This window comes from Neovison vison, chromosome 6 (assembly GCF_020171115.1).
Source record: "Neovison vison isolate M4711 chromosome 6, ASM_NN_V1, whole genome shotgun sequence".
NCBI classification, from domain to species: Eukaryota; Metazoa; Chordata; class Mammalia; order Carnivora; family Mustelidae; genus Neogale; species Neogale vison.
Window position 1 is genome coordinate 153,391,272 of NC_058096.1, and position 23,063 is coordinate 153,414,334.

The 23,063-nt window shown below is 42.9% G+C and overlaps 1 protein-coding gene across 2 annotated transcripts in view; it reads left to right on the plus strand.

Annotated features, from left to right (window-relative positions):
- Positions 1–3,512: 3,512 nt before the first annotated feature.
- The window catches only part of TGFBR2 (transforming growth factor beta receptor 2), a 90,077-nt gene continuing 70,526 nt past the window's right edge, over positions 3,513–23,063 (plus strand). The window contains exons 1-2 of one of the 2 annotated variants that reach the window (XM_044252615.1): positions 3,513–3,826; positions 12,380–12,433. In XM_044252615.1, coding sequence (XP_044108550.1) covers positions 3,733–3,826; positions 12,380–12,433 — 148 coding nt within the window. In that variant the 5' untranslated portion in view covers positions 3,513–3,732. The remainder of the gene's footprint in view (positions 3,827–12,379; positions 12,434–23,063) is intronic. The other variant, XM_044252616.1, reaches the window with a different exon arrangement.

Here is a 23,063-nt window from a genome sequence, read left to right on the forward strand (position 1 = left end):
GCTCATCTGGTCTGCTTCACAAGAGAAGGAAAATTGGTCAGGAGCTAAGAGCTGAGAATGCAGAACTCTTGATTTATATGGAAAGGAGTCTCCCGTCGACTGCTTTGGTTGCCAGTAACCTCAACAGCTGCATGTCAAGAAGTTCAGGGGAGTAGAAAGTTCTTGCCTCATCACAACTGGAAAATGCAGGGCTTAGATTAACTACGTTTTGAATTGTCTCGTGTGTTCAGAGTTCATGGAACTGGAAATACGGAGACACTCAAGCTGTTCAACTTTGGCTTGACTTGGGTCTTACTGTTTTTCAACTTGGTAAGGGCCTAAAAATTACTCTCTTTGTTTTTTAAGTTCTGAGTTGAGCTTTTAATTTTTGTTTCTATCTGCACATGGCCCAATTTTTGCATATGTATGTTAGCGGAAAAAGGTATTGCATCAAATATATAACTGTGTGAAAACAATATTGTTGGTTTTTTTTTAAAAAAATATTTTATTTATTTATTTGAGAGAGAGAGTGACAGAGAGAGAGCATGAGAGGGGAGAAGGTCAGAGGGAGAAGCAGACTCCCCGCAGAGCCGGGAGCCCCATGTCAGACTGGATCCCTGGACGCAGGGATCACGATTTGAGCCGAAGGCAGTGAGTGGCTTAACCAACTGAGCCATGCAGGCGCCTCTGAAAACAAAGTTTTAATGGAGAGTATCAGCTTCTCTTTCAGCGAGAATCCCAAAAGGAAGGTCATATTGACAAATTTTTCAGATCGTCAAATTGCAATATGTGTGAGTTTACACGTCTCTGATTTCATTGTGATGGCTTCTAAGAGATGAGTTTGCACTTGGCAATGCTGACTTCAGACTCTCGATTTCACAGGAGATTGGGGATTAAGTCAGAAATGCTAAAGGCAAACAAAATTAAAATCAACATTCGTGATACATGATGACAAAGACCACCAGTTAAATACTCCACGGTGGTCTTGAGTATCTGAAACCTGTCCTCTAACAGCGAAAAACATCTGTCTTGGTAATAAGTATAGAGAAGAAAGCCTTTAGAATCCCTTGGACATTTTTATTTACCTCTCAGTGTGTTTGGGGGAATAAGGAAGTATATGTATACTGCCCGGAGGAACTTGGGCAAATTTAGAAAAAAAGAAAAAAAAAAACCCACAAACTTCTCCTTCTTAAAGAAAAGGAAGTAATAGTGACATCACCCTTAGCTAAAGTCTAGCCTGTTTACATCTCAATTCAGTAGGTAACAGAATGCCTTCTCCAGAGTTGTGAAATAAGAAGGACGATGAAGTCCAGTTTTCTCTGAATCTTTACGACCTCCTTCTTTCCTTCATCCAATAGGTATTTTTTAAACACCTATTATGTGCTTGGTACTAAGGATACAACAGTGAGTCGAGGGGGAAAATGTAATCCCTGTCCTCAGAGAAGTTGGACTTGAGTCAGAGAGAGGAATAGAAGTGAAAGAATGACACAAAATCATCACAAAACCAAAGCTGTACTAAGTGCTAACAATGAGAAGCGTAAGGTGCTAAGAGAACCTGTAATAAAAGATCTATTCAGGGAGATCAGGGAAAGCTTGTTCATCCAGGAAGTTAGGATGGGTCCAAGCAAGACAAGAAGTTGGCTGGGTAAAGAGGAAAGGAAGGAAGGAGAAAGGGGAAGGGTGCCCTGGGAAAAGCTCTGTGCAGGAGGAATCGTGGGTATTGCTCTATGAATCTGGAAAAGACTTTCAGCTGGAGAGGAAGAGAAGCCCAGTGAAAGGTTATCAGAGAGGAAGGGCATTGAAGGATCTGGTTTCGAACCTCCATCTCAAGAGCAGTGGGAAGCACTGAATGAATTTAATCAGAGGCTTGGTATAATTAGGTTTGCATTTTGAAAAGCGGACTTCAGCCCTGAGCTAAGAAACTGGGTGACTGGGCCCAGAATGCCCATGACTGGGGATGGGTGGTTAGGAGATCTCCCGCCCTAGTGATGGCAGTGGCATGGGCAGGGTGGAAGTGGAGGAAATGGCAAGAAGCAGATTTTGAGCACAACTCTCTGACTAAAGTGGCTCCTGCATTAGCAGGAAGCCTGTTTGGTAAGGCAAGGCTGTTTGGTCAGCAAGAAAATGCCCAGCGCTCCTGATTTTCTTGCCCTTCCTGAACTCAAGAGCTGGAAAGTGGTCTTTTCCTAAGAGACATTCAGAGGCCCCTCAGTGTTGGGGGGAACAATGGTGAGGAGACTTGAAGTTTCCGGGATCAAACAAATGAATGCTTAGATTGACAGGGACGTTTTTTGGAGTTGGGTTTCCGGGGAGAGCTATTTGCCTTTCTTCCCAGCCAGCCTGGCCACCTGCCTTGGCAAATAATCTTTCTCTTAGATAAAGGAAGTTCATTGTGTAGCCTACTGGAGGATCTCCTGGCCAGCAAACCATACAGAACTTAAGTCTTTGAGAGCTGGAAGATGAGCATATAATTCTTTACCAATCCAAGGTGCATGGGAAAGAAGAAGGGGCTTCTTAAACCTCAGGATCTCTGAGGACAAACTTGGTCGCCCTAGCAAGAAGGGAGGGCTGAAAGTCTATCCTGTCCTGCTGCCTTTGTTTCCCCTTCCACAGAGGAGAAACTAAGGGTTGTCTCTGGTCGCAGGGTTTGGAATGCAAACCCCAGCACTGAGCTGACTCCCAGGCCACTTTTCCATTTACATTTTCTGCCATACTCCATACAGTCTCAACATAAAATGTCCCACCACTGTCACTTTGTGGCAGCTGTTCTTTTACTCTTGCAGAGGCAATTCCAAAAGGGAGGCAGTGCTCGAGAGCGCCTCAGAAATGTGGCACCATGGATGTCCAGGATCAGAACCCGCATTTTCACGAGATACTCAGGTGGTCTATTTGAACAGTAAAGTTTGGGAAAAAACAAAAAACAAAAAACAAAAACAAACAAACAAACAGAACTTCAGGACTTCGACCTACCCTAAGCAAAACATTTTACAATGTGGCGGCGTGTGTCTGTGTAACCGAAACCAAAGTTCAGTGAGCCAATCCTTACTATTCGATTGGAAACAGAAATGTGCTCACAACTCCGATTTCAGCCTCCACTCTTGGGAGCTGGAAAACAGTTCTGGAGCACCTGGGAACAATGCAAAGAAGGTCCTGGGGAGGCGGAAGATGCTCCCTGGGGGAGCTCTGGAAGTGTATACACTTTGTGTGTTCAGCTCCTTTCTGAAACGCGTGCCCTCAGTCACGCCAGGGTAAATACTTGGAGCCAGGAACTCCCGAGGGCGGTGGGGGCAGCTGAAAGTTTGCCAAAGCCCTCGGAGGGGCCGGTCTCAGGGACATGATTGGCAGTCAGGAGAGAGAGGAGGGCTGGAAGCCGAGTGGAGGGAGAAAGCTCTCGGGCGGCGAGAGGTCCTGCCCAGCTGTTGGCGAGGAGTTTCCTGTTTCCCCCGCGGCGCCCGGGTGAAGTTGAGTGAGTCACTCGCGCGCACGGACCGAAGACACCCCCGCGCGCGCGCTCGCCAGGGGCAGGAGCCGGCCTCCTGCGCAGCTCCCCTCGGCCGCCGGGGGCCTCCCCGCGCCCTGCCGGCCTCCAGGCCCCCTCCCGGCAGGCGAGCGGCGCCACATCTGGCCCGCGCATCTGCCCTGCCGGCCGGCGCGGGGTCCCGAGAGGGCGCGGCGCGGAGGCGCAGCCGGGGCTCCGGGAGGCGCCGTCCGCTGCGCTCGGGGCTCGGTCTATGACGAGCGGCGGGGGCTGCCATGGGTCGGGGGCTGCTCAGGGGCCTGTGGCCGCTGCACATCATCCTGTGGACGCGCATCGCCAGCACGATCCCGCCGCAAGTTCAGAAGTCGGGTGAGTGGCCTCCAGGTGGGCTCGGCGGGGCGCCGGGGGGTCCCCGCTGCGCTTTGACAGTCGGCCCCGGGCGCCCGGCGCTCGGGCGGAAACGGGAAAGTTCCCTCGGCTGCACCCACGCAGCGCGGCTCCCCGAGGCGCCGGGCTCTGAGTTTCTCTTTCAAAAGAGGAGGAAAGTTAAAGGGGAAGGGGCGCGGGGCACGTCGGGCCCCCTTTGTGCGGGCAGGAAAGGCGTTGTGCCGGCCGCTTTCGAGGCGAGCCCCCACCCCCGGAAAGGGAAGTTTGAGAAGTTGCTTGGGTATCTCAAGGAGGCTGGGGAGCCGCGGCCCGCAGCGGAGGCCGCCGAGGCCGCCAAAGCAGCTGGCGCACCTGGGGTCGCCGCGCCCCGGGGCGATGCCGCGTGCCCACCCAGCTCTCGGCCAGACACCCCCTTCAGTGGCCCGCGATTCCAGCCTGGGCTCTGGGGAGACGCCGCACGTTCCCCCAGGCCCGCTTCTCGGCCCTAAGTCACTGTATGAAAGTTTCACGGAACCAGGCAATTTCCAAAAGAAAGTTTTCTGGCTCCACCAAGGACTGGGCGTAGGTAGGGTAGGGAGCGGGGATTGTCAGGTGGCAGGCGGGGAATTACTAACTCGGTGCCGACTAGGTGCTAGGTGTTGGGTGCCGGAGATGTTGCCTGGAGCCAGACAGCCCTGCCTTGCCGGAGGTGATGGTTCTCTGCAACTGTCCTTTGAGGGAAAAGGAAAGGTTAAATTCCTTACTGTCCCTGAGCTCCCCATCTCTGGACGTTTTCGGAGGTGAAAAATGCAAGAATTGAGTTCTTAATTATTTGTTATGGAAAGTACCGAACCCCCTTGAGACTTTAAAAATTATTACTTTTTGGCAGCCGTGATCTGCATAACCCAGTTATCTGCAGCTGGGGCCTGGGTTAACTGAGTACTTGGAACCTGAGGGCCTCAGCTTCCTCATCTGTAAAATGGTTAGATTTGGATAACTTTACATCCCCTTCATCTGTGACATCTTGTCGCTCTCTTTCCCCTTTGGTGACTTGGAGATGCCCTGATAGCCCACATCACCCTGAGGAGCTTGCTTTATTTACCAGGGCCACGGACAGACTTACCTTTAGGTTTGTCTAGAAGAAATAAGCACCAGGTTCTAAATGGTAGGCCTCAGAGTATTTGAAGTGAATTGAGAACTTTTTAAAATGATGTTTCTTCTTGAAGGTGGCATGGAGATGGGAGTTTTGAACGGCATGAGGAAGAAACACTGTTGTAAACAACAAAAATATGTTAAAAATCATTAAAACTTTTGTTTCAAGCTAGGAAAGAAGGAAATCAAATGACCTTGATTTCGTTAGATTTTGTTTACAAGGATAAGATTTATGCATTTTCAAATTCCAGACTCAGTAGTTCATGAGTCAGTTTCATTTCATCTATATACACATTTCTAAACAATTAACTTAAAAGCCTAGTGACTTTTTATTTGGGCTTTTGAACAGTTTTAAACAACCCACGGATTTCATATTTGATGGAATTAAAGTTTCCAAATTTGAACTAAGGAATCATTTTGGAATTTGCATTCATTTGAAATTAAATTTTCAAAGATACTGGAAGGTTGAAGGTAGCTATAATGAAAACGAGATATCTACTTCCACTTCCATTTTAATTTTCCATATAAGTAAGCAGTTTCAGGATTTTTCTAAAATAACTGCTAAACTGTCAAGACACTTTTCAAAATATCTTCCTGTGTGATAAGATACGAGGAAATGAGATGCCTAGCAACATCCTTTTAGGCCCCCCAAAAAGTCCATCTTCTGTTCCATAGATTGATAAGTGGGCCAAGGATTTCAGTATAAGAACAAACTGGGCGCCTGGGTGGCTCAGTGGGTTAAGCCGCTGCCTTCGGCTCAGGTCATGATCTCAGGGTCCTGGGATCGAGTCCCGCATCGGGCTCTCTGCTCGGCAGGGAGCCTGCTTCCTCCTTTCTCTCTCTGCCTGCCTCTCTGCCTACTTGTGATCTCTCTCTGTCAAATAAATAAATACGATCTTAAAAAAAAAAAAAAAAAGAACAAACTTCACTAAGAAATGTACTTAAAGCCTTTTTAGTTTTGTTTTGTAGATCCACCCTTCCTCAATGCCCCAAATTAAGTAATGATTCTTTAGGGGGAAATCTTAAATGTTAGAAAACTCTTCAGATCTGGAAAATGTGACTGGTACTTTTCAAATATCTAACAAGAGAATTCTGTTGAGGACTCAGTGTTGGTAAAAGTAACATACAGATAAACTTCTTACCTAAAATCATATTAATTATGTATTTATTTTTGTCAAGGTCAGAGACTAGTGATTACTAGGACCAGAATTTGATCTTTAGTCTATAGCTTTTCGGAAAACAAATTTTGACCCTCCTGGCTACTTCCTTTAGTAACATCAGTTGTGGTCTATACAAAATCCTGTTTTGGATTTATTGCCTTTTTACAAGGTAGCACCCCATGGTGATGAGTCCTTATTATTGTCTGTGTAGCTGCCTTAACTGCTACATGATTTCCATTTTAGTTTTATAATCCTTAGTTATCAACACAACTTTTAAAATTTTTCTTTATTTTTTAACCCCATTTTTCCAATTAAGAATGACACCTCATTGGTGCCATTGTAAAAAAACAGTGATTACTAATTGGTCCTTCTCACCGTATTTATAGAGCGTCTTCTTGTACCAGGCAGGAGACTTAGACCTGGAGACACTATCCAAAATGAATAAGACAGTTGAATGGATGGAAGGGTGTTAAAGGCAAAGACCAGGACACATAGTTTAACCCTGTGTGCTTGGGAGCGTTAATGAATACTGGTGGTTTATTTTCTAGACTCCCCTTTTACAAGAGCTGTTTGATTGTTGAATGCACTTGGAAGGGAGCAAGTCGAATGTTTTTTTCTCAGTCCCTCTGAATGTCTTCCTTTTTCTTCATCTGTTCTTTTCTATGCCTGCCATGTTATAGGCCCCCACCCCAGTCCTCCATTCTATAGCCAGTGTGGTGGACCCAATGTGCCCATCTAATCTTTCTTTTGAGGAGAAGCTTCAAGATACGAGTTTTGGAATGGAGGCCTCCTGGGTTCCAGACCCAGCTTCCATTTACTGGCTGTGTAAGGGGACACAGTCCCCTTCCTTCTCTAACCCCATACCCATTTATAAAATTGGGATTCTGGAGTTATGGTGAAGATTAAATGAAATAATGCTTTGAAGTGCTTAGCCCAGTGCCTGCCACATAGTAAATGCTCAGTAAATACCAGCTTTCATTATTATTATTATTTTTTTTTAATTTATTTAACAGACAGAGATCACAAGCAGGCGGAGAGGCAGGCAGAGAGAGAGAGGGGGAAGCAGGCTCCCCACCCAGCAGAAAGCCCGATGCGGGGCTCAATCCCAGGACTCCGGGACCATGACCTGAGCTGAAGGCAGAGGCTTAACCCATTGAGCCACCCAGGCGCCCCATTCATTATTATTTTTAACTCCGAACTCAGACCTCAATAGGATCCTCCATGACCTGCTTGCCATTTGATTCTGAGACTTCACATCCCACCAAGGCTCACACTTTCCCACTGTATCCTGGTCATCCTACATACACAGTCCCTGGGCAGCTTAGTAGGGCCTTTGTTCAAGCTGCTGACATTCTGGAATTCCAGCCACCTGAATAATTTTCCCTCATCTTTCAGACTTAAGTGTCATCTGCCCAAGGAAACCCCTTTGAATGCCTAGTGGTTGAGCTAAACATCCCCTCCTGAGGACAGGCCTCTCTCTTAGCTCATAACAATAGCTGAAATTACATCTTTACGTGACTCCCTTGCCAGTCAAGCCTCTCAAAAGCAGGAGGCGTGTCTTATTAATTTCTCCATATCCAGGGTTTCTGGAAGGACCAGAAACATCACCTAGCACCCAAGAAACGTTGAGCTGGGCTCCTGGTACAATCCAGAGCAACCATTTTAACAACCAAGCAGCCCTTATCTATTGGGAGTTTGGTCTGAATAGTAAAATCTTCCTTTTACTAACTTAACATAGAGTAGTTAACTACTAGTAGTAACTCTAAGTTAGAGTAAGTAGTAAACTACTCTAGTTGTTAACTAGTAGAGTAGTTTAACTTGTGGTTTATTATTAATTACTCTAGTTAAACTACTAGTAGTTAACTACTCTACCTGTTAGCTACTAGTTTTGACTCTGATCTAAGTAAGCAGTTTGGCTATTTTTATAGTATGTAATTGGTGTGTATTTTTTTTTTATTCTGATGAGATATGGAAAAAGATGCTTCCTTTTCTGACAAACATGCTGGAAAGTTCTCATGCAGTCCCTTTAGCTATACATTTTGAATTGGTATAAGACATTCTAAGCTATTCCAGAACTTTAGGGTTTCACCAAAGAAATTTTCCAGTAAATATTGAATTCTCTCTCTCTCTCTCTTTTTCTTCTCTAGATGGTTGTCGAAAGGAGACTTTCGTTAAAAATGAAGTGCTGAAAATCTAAATTTAGCTTTTAAGTTTCTTTTTTCATCAGGGTTTGATGTTTTGGTTTATAAGCGGTGAAGCAGAGTCTGTCGAAGGGAAGTGTGGGCCTTGTAAGCAGCTTCTGTCTGCTGCAGAGCAGTGTGGGTATTATTTAGGTCTGATGCAAACCACCAAAACAGTTTAAAATAGGGTGCAGAGGAAACGTACTTCCTGGCTAGAGCATGGCATTATTTAGCCAATTTCCACATAAAGGCATAACTCTGTCACCTTGTTAGCTTCTGCCCTCCAGCTCCTCACGTGTAGCTTCGGCCGAATTAACACATGATTTTCAGTGGAAGTGGCTTAGCAGATATGCACTAGGGGTGTGCATGCTCACCACTTATTTTGTGCTACCTCTTTTTCATGTCACATTTTGCCCCCCAGGTGTGTGTTGCTTCTAACCAAGGCAATACGATGACTCTCCCTTCTTGCCTGGCATGTCAGAAAGGTTTAGAATGCTGAGCAGGCACACTGGCTCCTTTCAGGGAGGAGTGGGGGGAAAAGGGAAACCAACATTTGAAAATCTGCTCTGAGCCAGCTGCTTGACATGACTTATCTAATTTGATCTTCAGAAGAAGTCTGCAAGATAAGTTTTGTTAACTTTATTTCTAGATGGGGAAGGTGGAGTCTGCTCAAGGTCTCTTGAGGTTTGCCCATGCGTGCGTGTGCATGTGTGTGGGTGTGCGTGCGTGTGCGTGTACGTGTGGGGGGGTGGGTGCGTGTGCATGTGGGTGGGTGTGCATGCGTTCTCAGCTTGCCCTGTTTGCATTCAGCTAGGCTCTTTCACAAAATCCATCTGTGAGCACCTATGTTGAGATGGAAGTTAGGGAGGGGCTAAGGCGTCCTCGTGTTTGAGAAGGGGAAATTTACCATCTGATACCATCAATTCAGTGCTCCTGATTTCACGATTTGCTTGGCTTGCATGATCTGCCTCCTTCCTGAGTATCTCTGTACCATAGAAAATCAAGATAGGGCCATCTCTTTAGAAGGAAACTCTGCTCTTCCTAATCTGACCACAGAGTCCTAGTGGCGGGACCCACCTCATGTGACCCCATGGTTCGACTGTTTACAACAGCGGGACGAGCACAGTTTTCAGAGCTGGGTATTGTACATCCCACGTTCCAGGCACGTAGGACCAGCATCTGTGTACAGGTCTTAAACAACCGTTGGTGAGGGCAGAAAGAACAGAATTTATCCAACATAACAGGCGGATGGCATGATTTGACTTTTGAGGTCCCACTAATTTGAAAACTTGTAGGGGGTTAAGATTCTTCTCCTCATGATAGGATCTGGCCTTTTACTTGCTGTGATCAGCTTTTTAGGTCTTGGCATTCAACATGAAGCTAGCCTCCTTAGATGTAGTCAACTCAAGATCTCCTCTTTAGGCTTTTAAGGGTTCCCCAATATCCTTGTTTTGTTTACAGGGCTGAAGCTTAGTTCATTAGAATGGGTTTAGTTGCAGAGTAAATGCCCGTGACTTCTGAGGATGTGAGGATATAGGTGGAAAAGGCTGTTTGCTGTCAAGACATGCAGCTCTCTCTCTCTCCTTCCTTCCTTCCTTCCTTTCTCCCTCTCTCTCTCACTTTCTTCTCCTTTTTTTTCTTTTTCTTCCTTTCCTTCCCTTCTTTCCCTTTTCTCCTTCCCTTCTTTTCTTTTCTTTTCTTTCTTCTTTTATGATGAGATCCCCCCCTCAATTTTTTCAACTCCGTTAAAATATAGGCCTAGTATGTGGGCAAAAGGGGCCTCTGCCTTGGATCTTAGAAGGCACTGCCTTTGGTCTTCTCAAGTCAGACCCCTGTCCATGGGGTAAGAAGACTCTGGGCCTCTGAGTCCAAATCCCTCCCTTTTTTAGATCACATTTCAGGTACCTGGGAATAACACTTCACTGTCCAAATAGCCCTGGGTTAACTTTTACAGGCTATATGGACTTTTGGGTACCTCTGTGCATCTAAGGGGTGGCTACGGGGGAGCCGTGCATATGTGGGGTGTGTGCAGGGATGTGTTACAACTTGGGTGTCCATGCATATCTCACAAGACCCCACTTGATATAGGACGGAGCAGGCAGTGAAAAGAGGAAGGTATTACTGGCCAGGCCTGGGATAATGTTTACCCAAAGCATCCAGTTCCAGAAAAGGACTTGAGTAGTTAAGAGTTTCATAATTATACTAGGCTTTCCAAAGTATCACAAAGATACATTTGCCAGTCAAGGTAGGACAAAACCTATTTTATGGGACAGTTTCTCCACTTGATTTATTAATTTCCAGTATTTTTATCTTTGGTATGTGGGCCTCCGTATGCCCTCACCCTGAGTCTTCCAGTGCCATTGGAACAACATTCCTTTGCAGAGGTATGGGGCACCAGATTGGTTTTTGTTGATTTTATTTTGTTCTTCCTGGAGAGACTGGTCATTAGCAAAAAAGCTAAGACTCCTTCCGTAATCATAACGTTGTATCTTCTTTGAGAAATTCAGCTTTTCATAGTTTGTATTGTCTTGAAGGAAACTTGAGTTCTATTAATTTGACTTGTCCTGTCCATTATTTCACTTAACACATTTTTTTTTAAGATTTCCTAGTGCTGTATTGGCATTTCCTATGTGTATTGGAAACACTAGGCAAGGTGAAACTTCTCTGGATGTTTTTTCTATTATTGTAAATGTTTATTTGAGTGATCTATGGCCTTCTCAAGCTCTGTAAGGAAAACAAGAACATTAGAACAGTGTTAAGAAGTAAAAAGCCCTTCTGACACTATAAAAGGTATAAGGTTGTCAAAACTGCATTTTAGAGAGCCAGGGAGTTGGCAGAACAAACATGAATGTTTCGAAGGAAAATATGGGGTCAGGTGCATGCTCTGAGCCTATGCCACAGCAGGTCTTATCTGTGAAAGCTGTAAATCATTAGAGGATTCACTGACTTGGGAGGAAGCTCACTCTGCTGCTTTGTGGATGACTAGTGGTCATCCTAAAACTCTATGAAACTTTTCCACGTAGGGAAATTGAATTGGCTCCATGCTTCCAGGGAGCTGTGTCCCTCTCTTGAGGAAGCTGCATTCGTGAGCCTTCTTGGACCAGTTTCCCACTAATGTATGGAGCTCACTTACCAAGATCTTCCACTGCCTAGATTGTGCTGAACACTTCTTCTCTTTAGTTAACCTTCAAATCAACTCCAAGAGGTAGATTTTATAATACTCATTATAAGCACTTTGGAGTTTAGAAAACTTAGCAAAGGCTGCCCTGTTATCAAGTGATTATGTTGGGGTTGGAACCAAGATGGTCTGGTCTAGGGACCTGGCCTTCAATTGTTATATACTATACTGAGACTAGGTCACCTCAGTTGACATAAACTGTTCTCTATTGTAGCATGGGTGGTGGGAGAACATAGGGGTTGAGAAAAATAATGGTAATAACCAACATATTTCTAATGCTATATTGTTTTTCATTTATTATCCCATTTAATTTCTTTAGCTAAATAAAATAATGTTTGATTCCTACACCAGGTAATCAAATGTCATGCCGGTCTAGTGACCTCAATGGGAGAATGGAATATATACATCACTGGTCAAATCGTGGAGTATTTATGCCGTCAAGGAATTTTTAGATATTCTGAGCAAAACTAAACCTTGTTTGGAAGGATTGGGGGAATTAAAGGATGCATAAATACATGAGGGATATATATAGTATGCCAAGGTGGATTCACCATGAGTGACTGGATTATAACTTTTAAGGCTTACGCCTGGTGTAGACCCATATCCTGGCTTTGGAAGGGAGACTGGCAATGTAGTTAGTGAGTGTCAATCAAGTCCAAGAATATTTAAGAAATCTTGCTATGCCTTGACTATTATAGCTCACCATATAAAAGGAACTTGATAGAGGTTTTCCCAAATTTAGAGACAATTCAGAACATTTATAGTTTATCACTTAAAATGAATGATAAAGCTGAAACTCTTTCCAAGCCATTCAAAAATAAATTACGAATTCGGATCAACAGTTCTAGAGGAAAGACTGATTTATTTTTCGATTCTTTCTATACAGACTATTACAAAATATCATTGGAAGACGCAATCAAAGAGTATGCAATCAAAAAAGGTAATAAAAATATCTCAGAAGCATGTCAGGCAGTTTACTAATAAAAATAATCATTTCTTTTCAAATTTTATGTTTGTGGTATTTGTAGCTTTTTAAAATTTGCAATTTGTAAGATGACATTTAAAATTTTAAGTATTCACTTTCATACCTTAATTTCTATTCTTAATTTTTATATTCTTTTTCTTAGGGTGCCCCTGAAATTTAAAAGCTTCAACATTCACAAGACCCAAATCTATGCTTAATGGTAGGATTTGCTTTTTGGCCTAGAAAAATAAATAGAAATGCCTCCTCTTCTACCACGCACCCCCATACGGAGACTGAAGTCTGCATTGTTACATCACCAAACACAAACTTCTTTTTCCAGGTTTAGCTAAACCCTTCATTTTTTTTCCTAGTTCAGAGGCCCCATGCCAAGTAGAGAAGAAGTTGTAAATATATAATTATCACAGAACCTCGATCTTGAATGAAACCCAGATCTGACCCTTAGTTTGAGATGGAGACTCTACCTACAAGAGAGCTGGTGAAGACTAAAGTGTGTTATACTGGCAACCAAGGTGTCTGGGTGATCTGGCCAAGTCCCTTGGCCTCACTGGTTCTCATTTTTGTCTAGGTACAATGCCAAGAATTGGACTAGATGAGATTTTCAGTTTTTTTCTGTTCTGAAATGTTTCATTTTGTAGCTTTAGCGGAGGAAACCATTGAAATTAATGTAAAAACATAATCCTTAACTAATCGAAGTAGAAAACTCAAAAGTCATAACAGGACAGAGCAGACACATACCGCAAACATCCACTTGGAGTTTGTCGGAGTTGACTACTATTGAAAAAAGAGAACGAAGCCATATTTATTTTGAAAATTTCCTGCTACAGGTGCCTGAGCATACACCCTGACTAAATAGTATGTTTACTTGAGCTAGCACTTTTTCCTTGCTGAAAAAAAAAGGTTTATTTGGTTTTGGTGGTAATACCATTTCTCTTTTGTTAATTATGGTGTTCTCATTCTCCCCTTCTTCTGAATTGGTTGAAGAATCTGTGAAAGTTTTTCCTGAGGAAGAGAATTATGAAATGCTTTGCTGTGTCTAGGAAAAGAAAGTCCTAAAGGAGCTTCTGTGTTTTGGGGGAAAAGAAAAGAAACTCGTCTGAATATAATTAGTCTTCTCTTGCCTTTCAAAGATCTGTCCACCACTTTTTCTTAAAATATTCTCAGAAAAGACAGAATTTGCTACAGATTGGCAGATTGCAGACTCTTTTTTCGGCAGGGGAGTAGCTATAAGCCCCATAATTGCATTTCTGTATGGTCTGCAAACACCAGTTAGCACAGAGGAGAAATCTAACTATTGCTTTGAATGACTGTCTTGTTACTTCATATCACTTTTATGTTTTGTTCTCTAAAAGGCATTGTATTGGGGTACATACTTTGTATGTATGATAAAATTCGACCTCAGATGTGTGAAAAGGAAAAACAACAGTTACAACAACCGGCGTCGCATTGTGCATTCACTATTCTGGAATCCCAAAAATTACATTGTTGTAAAACAGTTTCTAACAATCGCAGCCCTTCCTGGGCACTCTTTTATTCTTATAGTTTCTGTCATAATTAATTATATAATTTATATTGCCTCTCTCATCACCTATTAATTTATTCCAAGGAGCCCCAGACCAGCCAGTCTCTTCCTTTTTGCGGTTTTCTGTTTTCCATCACCTCTGGGAAGTCCGGCTTGTTCCAACTTCTCACCCCTTCGTGAGCCTCACTTAACATGTACCTATCATGAGTTAGATAGGCACGAGGTCCAGATCGGGAGCTCAAGCAATCTGACCCCAACAAGATGCTTTCATATCACCCCCTGATAACAGTAGCTGAAGGTGTTCTAATGCCTTGCTACTCAAAGGGGGTGGTCCAGACCCAGCAGCACCTGCATCACTGAGAATTACTGCAAATGCAGAATGTTGGGCCTGTTCAGAACCAGCATTTTAACAAGATCCCCAGGGGATTCGTGTACATATGCCCGGACGTTTGCGACATGCTGCCCCAGTAGCCTTAAAGCATCTTCCACAGAGGGATCGAAGGACCTGCAGTAGTGTTGGTGAATCAGATCAGACTTCGTTCTGTCCCCGAGGAAAACAGGGATTCCAGGGAGAGTAGCTTCTAGTATTATGAGGGCGTTTTGACTCCTCCCTAGGGACAAGGCCCCCTTTTAACTGTATGTAATGAACACACTGAGGCTAGCAGAAGCAAATGCTCTGACAGCAAGTCAAGTCAATTAGTGAGTCAGTTTTATCCTGTCTGTTTATCCAAAACATCTTCCATGGTTCTTTCCCTTGACCCAAAACTGTAGATCCTAGAGATCCGTTTCTCTGCTGAACCCGTAACATTTTTAACACGTTTACTCATTAGACATTTAATCATAGAACTGCCTTGCCATTTGTAGGCCTTCATTAAGAGCTATTATACCTTGGTGTTTCTTAAAGCGTGTAGCACTGTGCTGTATACAAAGTATGTACCCAATAAATTAATGAATTAATGCCAGGTTTTTCAGGACATGGTTCTAGTCTTCGACATTAAAAAACTTTTTATCTTTTACCTTGAGGAACTTATTTCATTGATGCTGAGTGAGAACTCACTGAATTTTTCTGGAATCCATCAACATTTTTTTAGTCTGTTCAGATCATGCTACCAGTGGGTTTTTCGGTGATTGGTATTTTATTCATCATAAGGCAATTTTTTGCACCTCCATTACTTTTGCCTCTAAGAATTATTGGTCTCAGCCAGTAACAACAATCAGTTCTCACACCTCTTTCTGACTTTTTTTGAATGACTTTATTACGTATTTTTTTTTCCTTCTGACATTGTAACTGTACTCGGCAAAAAAAAAAAAGAAACAGAAAAAACTTTCCATAGAAACCTGTATCTCATGTTGCTGCCTTTTGCATCAAATCTCAACTTATTTATCATAATAACTGTAAATCTTATTACCTAGAATCTCGGAATCAGACAAATTTTTACAACAGGAATGCCTTTACATGAAATACATAGCCATTTGGTTTCATTTTTACTCTTAAATCATGCTACCACAATGCAAGTCTGAACTCGTGTTTTCTGTCTGGTGTGAGAAGCTCTTTGGTTTCTGCCTATGGATGCCCTATGTCCCTTTTCTCTTTAATACATATCCATGGCCATCAGTTAAATCTTTTCCCCAGATAACATTTTGAATAGCTGGCTCCTGATAGAGAGGCTTCCCTGATCTTCTCTGTGGATCCCAGGTGACTGATTATACGGCCCTGACTTTTTCTTTGAGGTCAGGGGTTGTGTCAATATCCTTGTTTCTTAAGATGCATCTTGGGGTCACAGGACCAGTTAGATGATTCCATGCGTGAATGAGACCAAGCCTTTCCCCCATTTCCCTTTCTGCTCTTATACATGTCTCAGGCCCTAGATCCCTTTAAACTGGACATCCTCACACATGCTTCTGCTTTTAGATTTTCTAACTGGTGACTGTTATCCCAATTTTCCCATTCTCTACCCATGCCCTCCAAACACATGCTGAAATAACACCTGAGTAGATGTCCTTTCCTCTCTTGGCTCTTCAGTTAGTTATACCAGTCAGATTTCCCTCCTTTTTCCTCTTCACAGCCTCACCAACAGGCCTGGCTTCCACACTCAGGTGACTTTATGTGTGTGGCTGCATGCATGTGCCTGTTATTAGAATGAAAATTCTTTAATGGAGAATCTCCCATCTGATTCTTCCCTGGCACTCTCTGTGCGTTCTCATTGAAAGATTGTTGCTGTTTAGAATTCATTACTTTTAAAGGCCAGAGAAACTGCTTATAAATCCAAGACGGGATTATAGGTTATACACACACACGCACATACACATATATAAATAATTTATATTTCTACTTATGTATTTATATTTAAATTTGTATATGCTTTTTTTTTTTTTTTCTAGACTGTTTACCTTCTCACCATCAAGTGTGTCATCAGGGGCTTTGTCATTTATAATAAAGCCACCTTGAGGGAACAATGGGCTTGTGGGAAATTTTGAATGATCTGATGCGTGTAAGTTTCTCTTTGCAGGGGAGGTTCCCTGTGCCTTCAGTCTTTAGCTTCTGTGAATTTGGGGGAGCTGCAGTCTGTGGGTGTTAAGACCTGTTGCTTTTCCATCGGTCACAGACTGCCTTTGATTCATCTCTCCTCTTGTGTGTGAATCTTTTGTAGAGGACCCAACGTGTTATGCCGGTAGGCGCCAAAAAAAGTCATAAAGTAAATCACATTATCTGACTCAAGATTTTTTGTGCCACTCCTGCCTTTCATTTTTTTATGAATTGCAGATTATCTCCTATCACTGGGATAGTTGGAGAAGGAGTAGTTGAACGAAGGGGTTTAGGTGCAGTGGAGAGCGTCAGAAGACACCTTTCTACCTGCTTGAGGGAAGACATCCCCTGTTGCAAAGGTGACTCCTGACTTTAACAGCACAGTTTCCAGACATGCTCCTGCCTCTCTTCCAGCCGGATTGTCACCCAGGGAGCCCCTCTTCCAGGGGAATTGGGGAGCTTTCCTGAATTCATAACATTACTTAAGCATGGACTAACAATGCCCTATCTGCACTATCTCGGGGAATCAGGAGATGAAACAAGAATTTTCTGTCTTAATATTCTGTGGCATATTATAAAGAGAAATGGTTGAGATAGAATACTTTTAATTTGATGTACTGTTGGTTAGCTTTCAGAACTGCTGAAAACATTTCTCTTTCAAGATTTTGATGATGCCTTTGGTGAGGATGTTTGTGGCCGTTACGTAATCACTTATGCAGCGCTGTGTGAAACGTTTGGCCAAACTCAAGAGTGTCTCCTGTTACCAGCTACCAGCTTATTAATGTAATATTTGTATCTTCAGGGCAAGGAAGGAACCTGGTTTCTTGATAGTCCCATTTTACTTTTTGAATAACTGTTGGAACTACAGTTACCTGTGCTCCAAGCTTATTGACTTGGTTACTCCTCAAGGTATAACTCCTTCTTAAAAGCGACTGACTAGGGGCGCCTGGGTGGCTCAGTGGGTTACACCTCTGCCTTTCGGCTCAGGTCATGATCTCGGGGTCCTGGGATCGAGCCCTGCATTGGGCTCTTTGCTCAGCAGGGAGTCTGCTTCCCCCTCTCTCTCTACCTGCCTCTCTGCCTACTTGTGCTCTCTGTCGTATAAAAAAAGAAAAATATTTAATTAAAAAAAAAAAAGTGACTGACTGAATGGTAGATGTCTGTGTGACCCATATTCTGCCAGTCCAAACAGTTTTGTTTTTCTCTCTCTACTTTGATTCAGACATTCATCTTTAAGTTCTGGAAGGGAAATCTTCGCCTTGACCTCTGACACAATGTACCATCAGTACTTTAATAAAATTTATGGTAAAGCAAGTCATGGTGAGCATTTTGTAAGGTGCCAACTGTCCAATCACTCTGTTGTACCCCTGAAGCTAATATCTAATATTGAATGTCAACTGTACTTCAGTTAATATTAATGGTAATAATAATGAGAAAAGAGTCTTTAGAGGGAGTCCCTGAAAATCTCGGGAAAAACTGATCCAGTGTCACTTCTTCCCAGTTACAGGAAGTGACCGTGGAACCCACCTTGGCACTTGTGCTCTCCGAATGGAAGTGCCTTGAAGTTAATGAAGGGGCCGGAGGTGGTAGTTGAAAGCAGCCACTTGTGTGCCCTTTATCAGCAGTGACCAGGGCTGCAGTGGAAGATCCAGATGTTTGTGAACATGTCTGCCCACAGCCCCCTCTGGCACATATCTCTTGGGAACATATAAAATGTCTTTTGTTGTTAAAATGGCTGTTAAATGAATATGAAAAGCACAACAAACATCGTAAAAATAGTCATTTGCCAGCCTGTCCAGGCAGATAAAAAACTAGTGTCAGGAAAACAGAAAAGAGCAGGGATTTGAATAACTTTATTCTTTTTGAGGCTTATGGGGGAAAGAGCACCCGTAGGAAAAAAGGAAAAAAGGCTGGTGTGATAACTTTGAAGAAAACATGTTGACCATGTCTGGCTATAATTTTTTAATAGTCCCTCATGTTAATAGAGTGTTTTATGTAAACTGTTTCACCTGGATGTCATATTTAATTTTGGAAACAACCCTCTGAGTGGGTATAATTACCCTGTTTTACAGATAATATAGAAACAGAAGCCCAGAAAGATGAAACTGTCTGAGGCATTGTAAAGACTCACAAATTTGTGTTTCTGTCATTTTACCATTTTTTTATCTCATGCTCCCTTGCTGTCTAATTTTCTAGGTAAATGTAAGACAAACACTACGGTCCTATTGTGTTTTTATATTTCTGTACCGAACTTGTAAAGAGGGGATGGTAGGGTTCACATCAGAAGCCCTGTTCTTTGCCTCAAAAATCAGAAGCCATATTGAGGACGGGAGAATTCCCTCCTTCAAGACACACTTCTCTGAGGGCTTTGTCCCTGAGTCTGACTAGAGTTTAAGGCTATGTAATGAGTCATTTTTCTTTTTCTCCTTCTCTTTTGGGGCAGTTTTTCTTTTACACACTGTGTAGTCTGCCTTTTTGAGGGTCATGTCATGCCTACCAGTAGACACAGGTTGCCTTTTATAAAAGACTGTGGTAGTTGCCACAGCCCTGTCGTTTTGCTCTTCTCCAGAGCTTCAAGGTCCTTCACATAATCAGGGAGATGGACATGTTTACACAGGAAGGGTGTGTCTTCGCCATATAGGCCTGGAGGTCAAGTGTTCTTTGGCTTCCTTTCCCAGAACTTCTTAAAGATGAATGTCTGAATAAAGATTTGGAGAGGAACATGATTGTTTTGACTGGCAGAACAGAAGAAATACAGACATCTAGGATTTATTTAAATTACTTTTATATAAAAGAACTTATATCTTGAGGAGTAGCAAAGCCTTCTTATTTGACTGACATTTTCAAAGGCAATGGTAAAGAATCACCTTCATGAGCAGAAACTTCATTTGTTTGCCAGCCACATGAAGGTAACGGATACTCCTGCCTGCCTGCGATTTGTTCTATAGAATATCATTTCCCCCACAGCATCAAAAGGGAAGTTGAGTCATGATGTCCTTTAACTCCATTTTGGTTAAGGAAAGAGGTTAAATCAGCTCCCATGTTGTATAGTATGGACTTCTTTCTCCTCTTTTCCACCATTATTCATCAAGATGATTTTCCAGTGGATTTGGGATTAAGGATTATTCTGATCCTTCCACCTTTGTGAAAATTTCCCAGAAGAGATCAGCTTCTTTAAGGGATGACTAGGTTCATGAATTTATATGGAAAGTGGAGAGACCTTCAAATTAGAATAGATTTCAGTGTTACCTTTTTGTGTACTTCTTATCTAAAAGGGATGCCATAGTAAATATTCTAGAGGACTACCCTTTATATCATCCTTTAAAAAATGGTAATTTGTATATACTGTTTTCTGTTAAAGTAGATGTAATTATATTTTGAAAAATATCCAAATTTTGAACATCTCAGAGATGGTCCTTCAGATGTCGTACATTGGTGGTGCTTAATATATAAATGGAATAAGAAAGAAAAAAAATCAGAGACTAGGAAGAGAAATTAAATTGTAGGACTATATTGACTTAAAAGTTGTTTTTTTTTTGTGTGTGTGTGTGTTGTATCTATTTAGCTCCGAGATTTTTCTGAAGGAAAGGCTTATCCACAACTGTTAACTCTGATCTAAGGAACTATTTATTACTGATTTCACTGGTAGTTTATCTAAAGGGAGATACACTTTCTTACGTTTGACTTTTCTGAAATCATTATTCATTTTGCCATGTGGGGTCAAAACCCTTTAAAAATTCAGCTTTCTCAAGAAATCTTCTCCTCAGGTTTTCCAACAGATCTTCCTTCAAACTTATTGTGCTCTTGGCCATTGGCAAAGGATTTCTACCTTTAAAAAGATAGGAATTTGTGAAACTCCTACTAAAAAATTAAGCTAAAAATGACCTTCCAAGGAGAATTTGTACAATAGCAACCAAATACCTTGACATCAATTATGTTGATGATTCCTGCCTCATCCCAAAACATTATTAGAGTTTTAGTCACATAAGAAAATCACTTGAGGGGCGCCAAGGTGGCTCAGTCGGTTAAGCGTCTGCCTTCAGTTCAGGTCATGATCCCAAAGTCCTGGGATCCAGCCCTGCATTGGGCTCCCTGCTCAGTGGGGAGCCTGCTTCTGCCTCTGCCTCTGCCTCTCCCCCTGCTCATGCTCCCTCTCTTTCTTTCAAATAAAGAAAATCTTTTTTTAAAAAAAGGGGTATATAAAAGCTATATACACTGATTAAAATGTTCTGTTATAATGCCCTTTGTGACTTTCTTAGCAGCCAGACCAAGCTGCGAAACATAGTTTGTAGTATACCTGCCCTCCTTCCTCTCTCTGGGACGGTCCGCTTTCTCTAACCCCCAAGTTTGTTCCTGTTTAGTTCTTTGCTCCATACAGAATAAATCCTTTCCTGAACCATATTTATTTATTTTTTCTACTTCTGGCTGCACATAAAAATCATCTGGGGAGCTTTTAAAATAATCCAGTGCCCGAGCCAAACCCCTGAAGTTCTGAATCATTCGCCTGGTGTAGGGCCCTGGCATCAGTATTGCTTGGAAAAATCCCCAGATGGTTCTGTTGTAGAACCCAGGTTGAGAAACACTGATTGCTACAAATGAAGTATTTGAACAGAGAAGTCAAGGTATTCACTTAAAGCCCCTCAGCAAAGCAGTACCATTGGTTAGGGTCAGAAGATCCTACCTTCTGACTGTAAATCCAGTATAGCAAATAAAAGAAAGGCTTTGTTACAGAACTATGGGAGAATCAAAAATCCCTTTCCTTCTGGAAACTCACCAGCAGAGCAGGGTTAAATGCTCCTGTAAAAGCCTGTCTCACAGTACTCGTGTTTGAAAATCAAGGTCGAAGGGACTGGAGCACTGTAGGGTGGGTTGCAGGGGTTGTGACTTTCCAAAGGAACTAACAGTTGACCTGGCTCGGAAAGCCTGGACACCCCTCTGTGGTACCATTCACTGTCCACTTGTCAGCAGTGGTGTTTCTGTGCTTGCTTCAGGAAACTGAGGCACAGCTGGGGAGAAGCTTGCATGGGATGCACGCCCACCAGCCACACCGCGGAGGTGTCCAGCTCTCCCAAGCCACAGCCGACGTGGGCAGTCAGCACACTCTCTGTCTTGGGCCTCTCCTCGTGGAAGATGGCAGACACCAGTGTCCTTGGAGAAGCCATTTTCTGAGTCCCTCTCCAGTCGAAATAACCCCCACAGCGGCGGGCAGAGGCACTGAACTCTTTCTGAGGCCTGGGAAGACCACCCTGGGGATGGGAGGTCCTGTGGGGAGGTAGAAATGCTGGGGGTGAGGAAGGCAGAAGGAGTTAACGTACCATAGAGTTTCTGGTTAGGGGCTGCTCAGCAGAAAGATAATCAGACTAAGGAAGCCTTAAATACCAGGCCATGTTGTGGTGGCTTAATTCTCTGAGTCACTGGCCAGTTAAGTGGGGACATGGCATAATGGAGCCATCGCAAAACCAAGAGTTTGTGATATGAAGGCTGTGAATGCCTTTCCTCTTTGCCCCCAGTGGCTGCCTCTGTAGTTAGCTGAGGGCAGGGGCGCCCTTCACATCCTGCCCATGCACCTGGTCGGCCCCTGGGCCCTTCTTAGGGGTCCACTGTCAGCACCTCATGATTTTTTAGAATACCAGTTCCTTCATGGTACCTCAAAAGCTATATGGGGAAGCTCAGAAGTGTCCCAGAACTTCTAACATTTCCACCTTCTGTTTAGGTTTTGTACAGTTCTCACTCCATACGAAGGCGTCTGCTGACTCCTCTGGAATGAGGTGTGAACAAACCAAGCAAGGGTGCAAACGCATTAATTCCAAAGGGGTGCTTGCTTTTGCCGGGGCCTCACTCGTAGACCTTTTCCTGACATGTTCACACCCCAAGTATCTCCAACATACGCTTCATACTTTTAGAAATCTGAAGAATTTAAAGTTTCAGTTGGGTAGAGCCTCAGTGGAATACTTTTATTATATCTAATGCCGTTTTAATGAGCTTGAGACGAGGGAGGTGGGGTTGATTGGACATCTTATATAAACCTTTGCAAGGAATTTACTAGAGGTGACACATGGCTACTAAGCACTTGAAAATGACTAGTGCTACTTGAAACCAAACATGTGATTTTATTTTACTTTAGATAGAGTGGAGAACGATGCCAATAGCCCAGAAATGTGGTGTTTAGGGAGCTTTTGACTTCTTAATCACCATGACAATATCGGGACAAATTGTGTAACCCTTTTAGGCAGTAGCGCTGTTTACTAGAACTTTCTGCAATGATTACAGTATCTTGTATCTGTACTCTCCACTGCGCTAACCATTAGTCACCTGGAGCTTGGAATGTGGCAGGTGTAACAAAGGAACTGAGTTTAAAATACTATTTTATTTCCATTACACTTAAATGTAAATAGCCACACATGGCTATTGGCTACCATAATGGACAGAACAGTTACAGAAGATCCTTTAAAATCATCTTTCTTTTCAGGTCCTCTGAAGGAGCACAGTCAGGTAATTTCTTAGCCTCTGTAGTCCTAGTGGGGCCGATTACATTATTT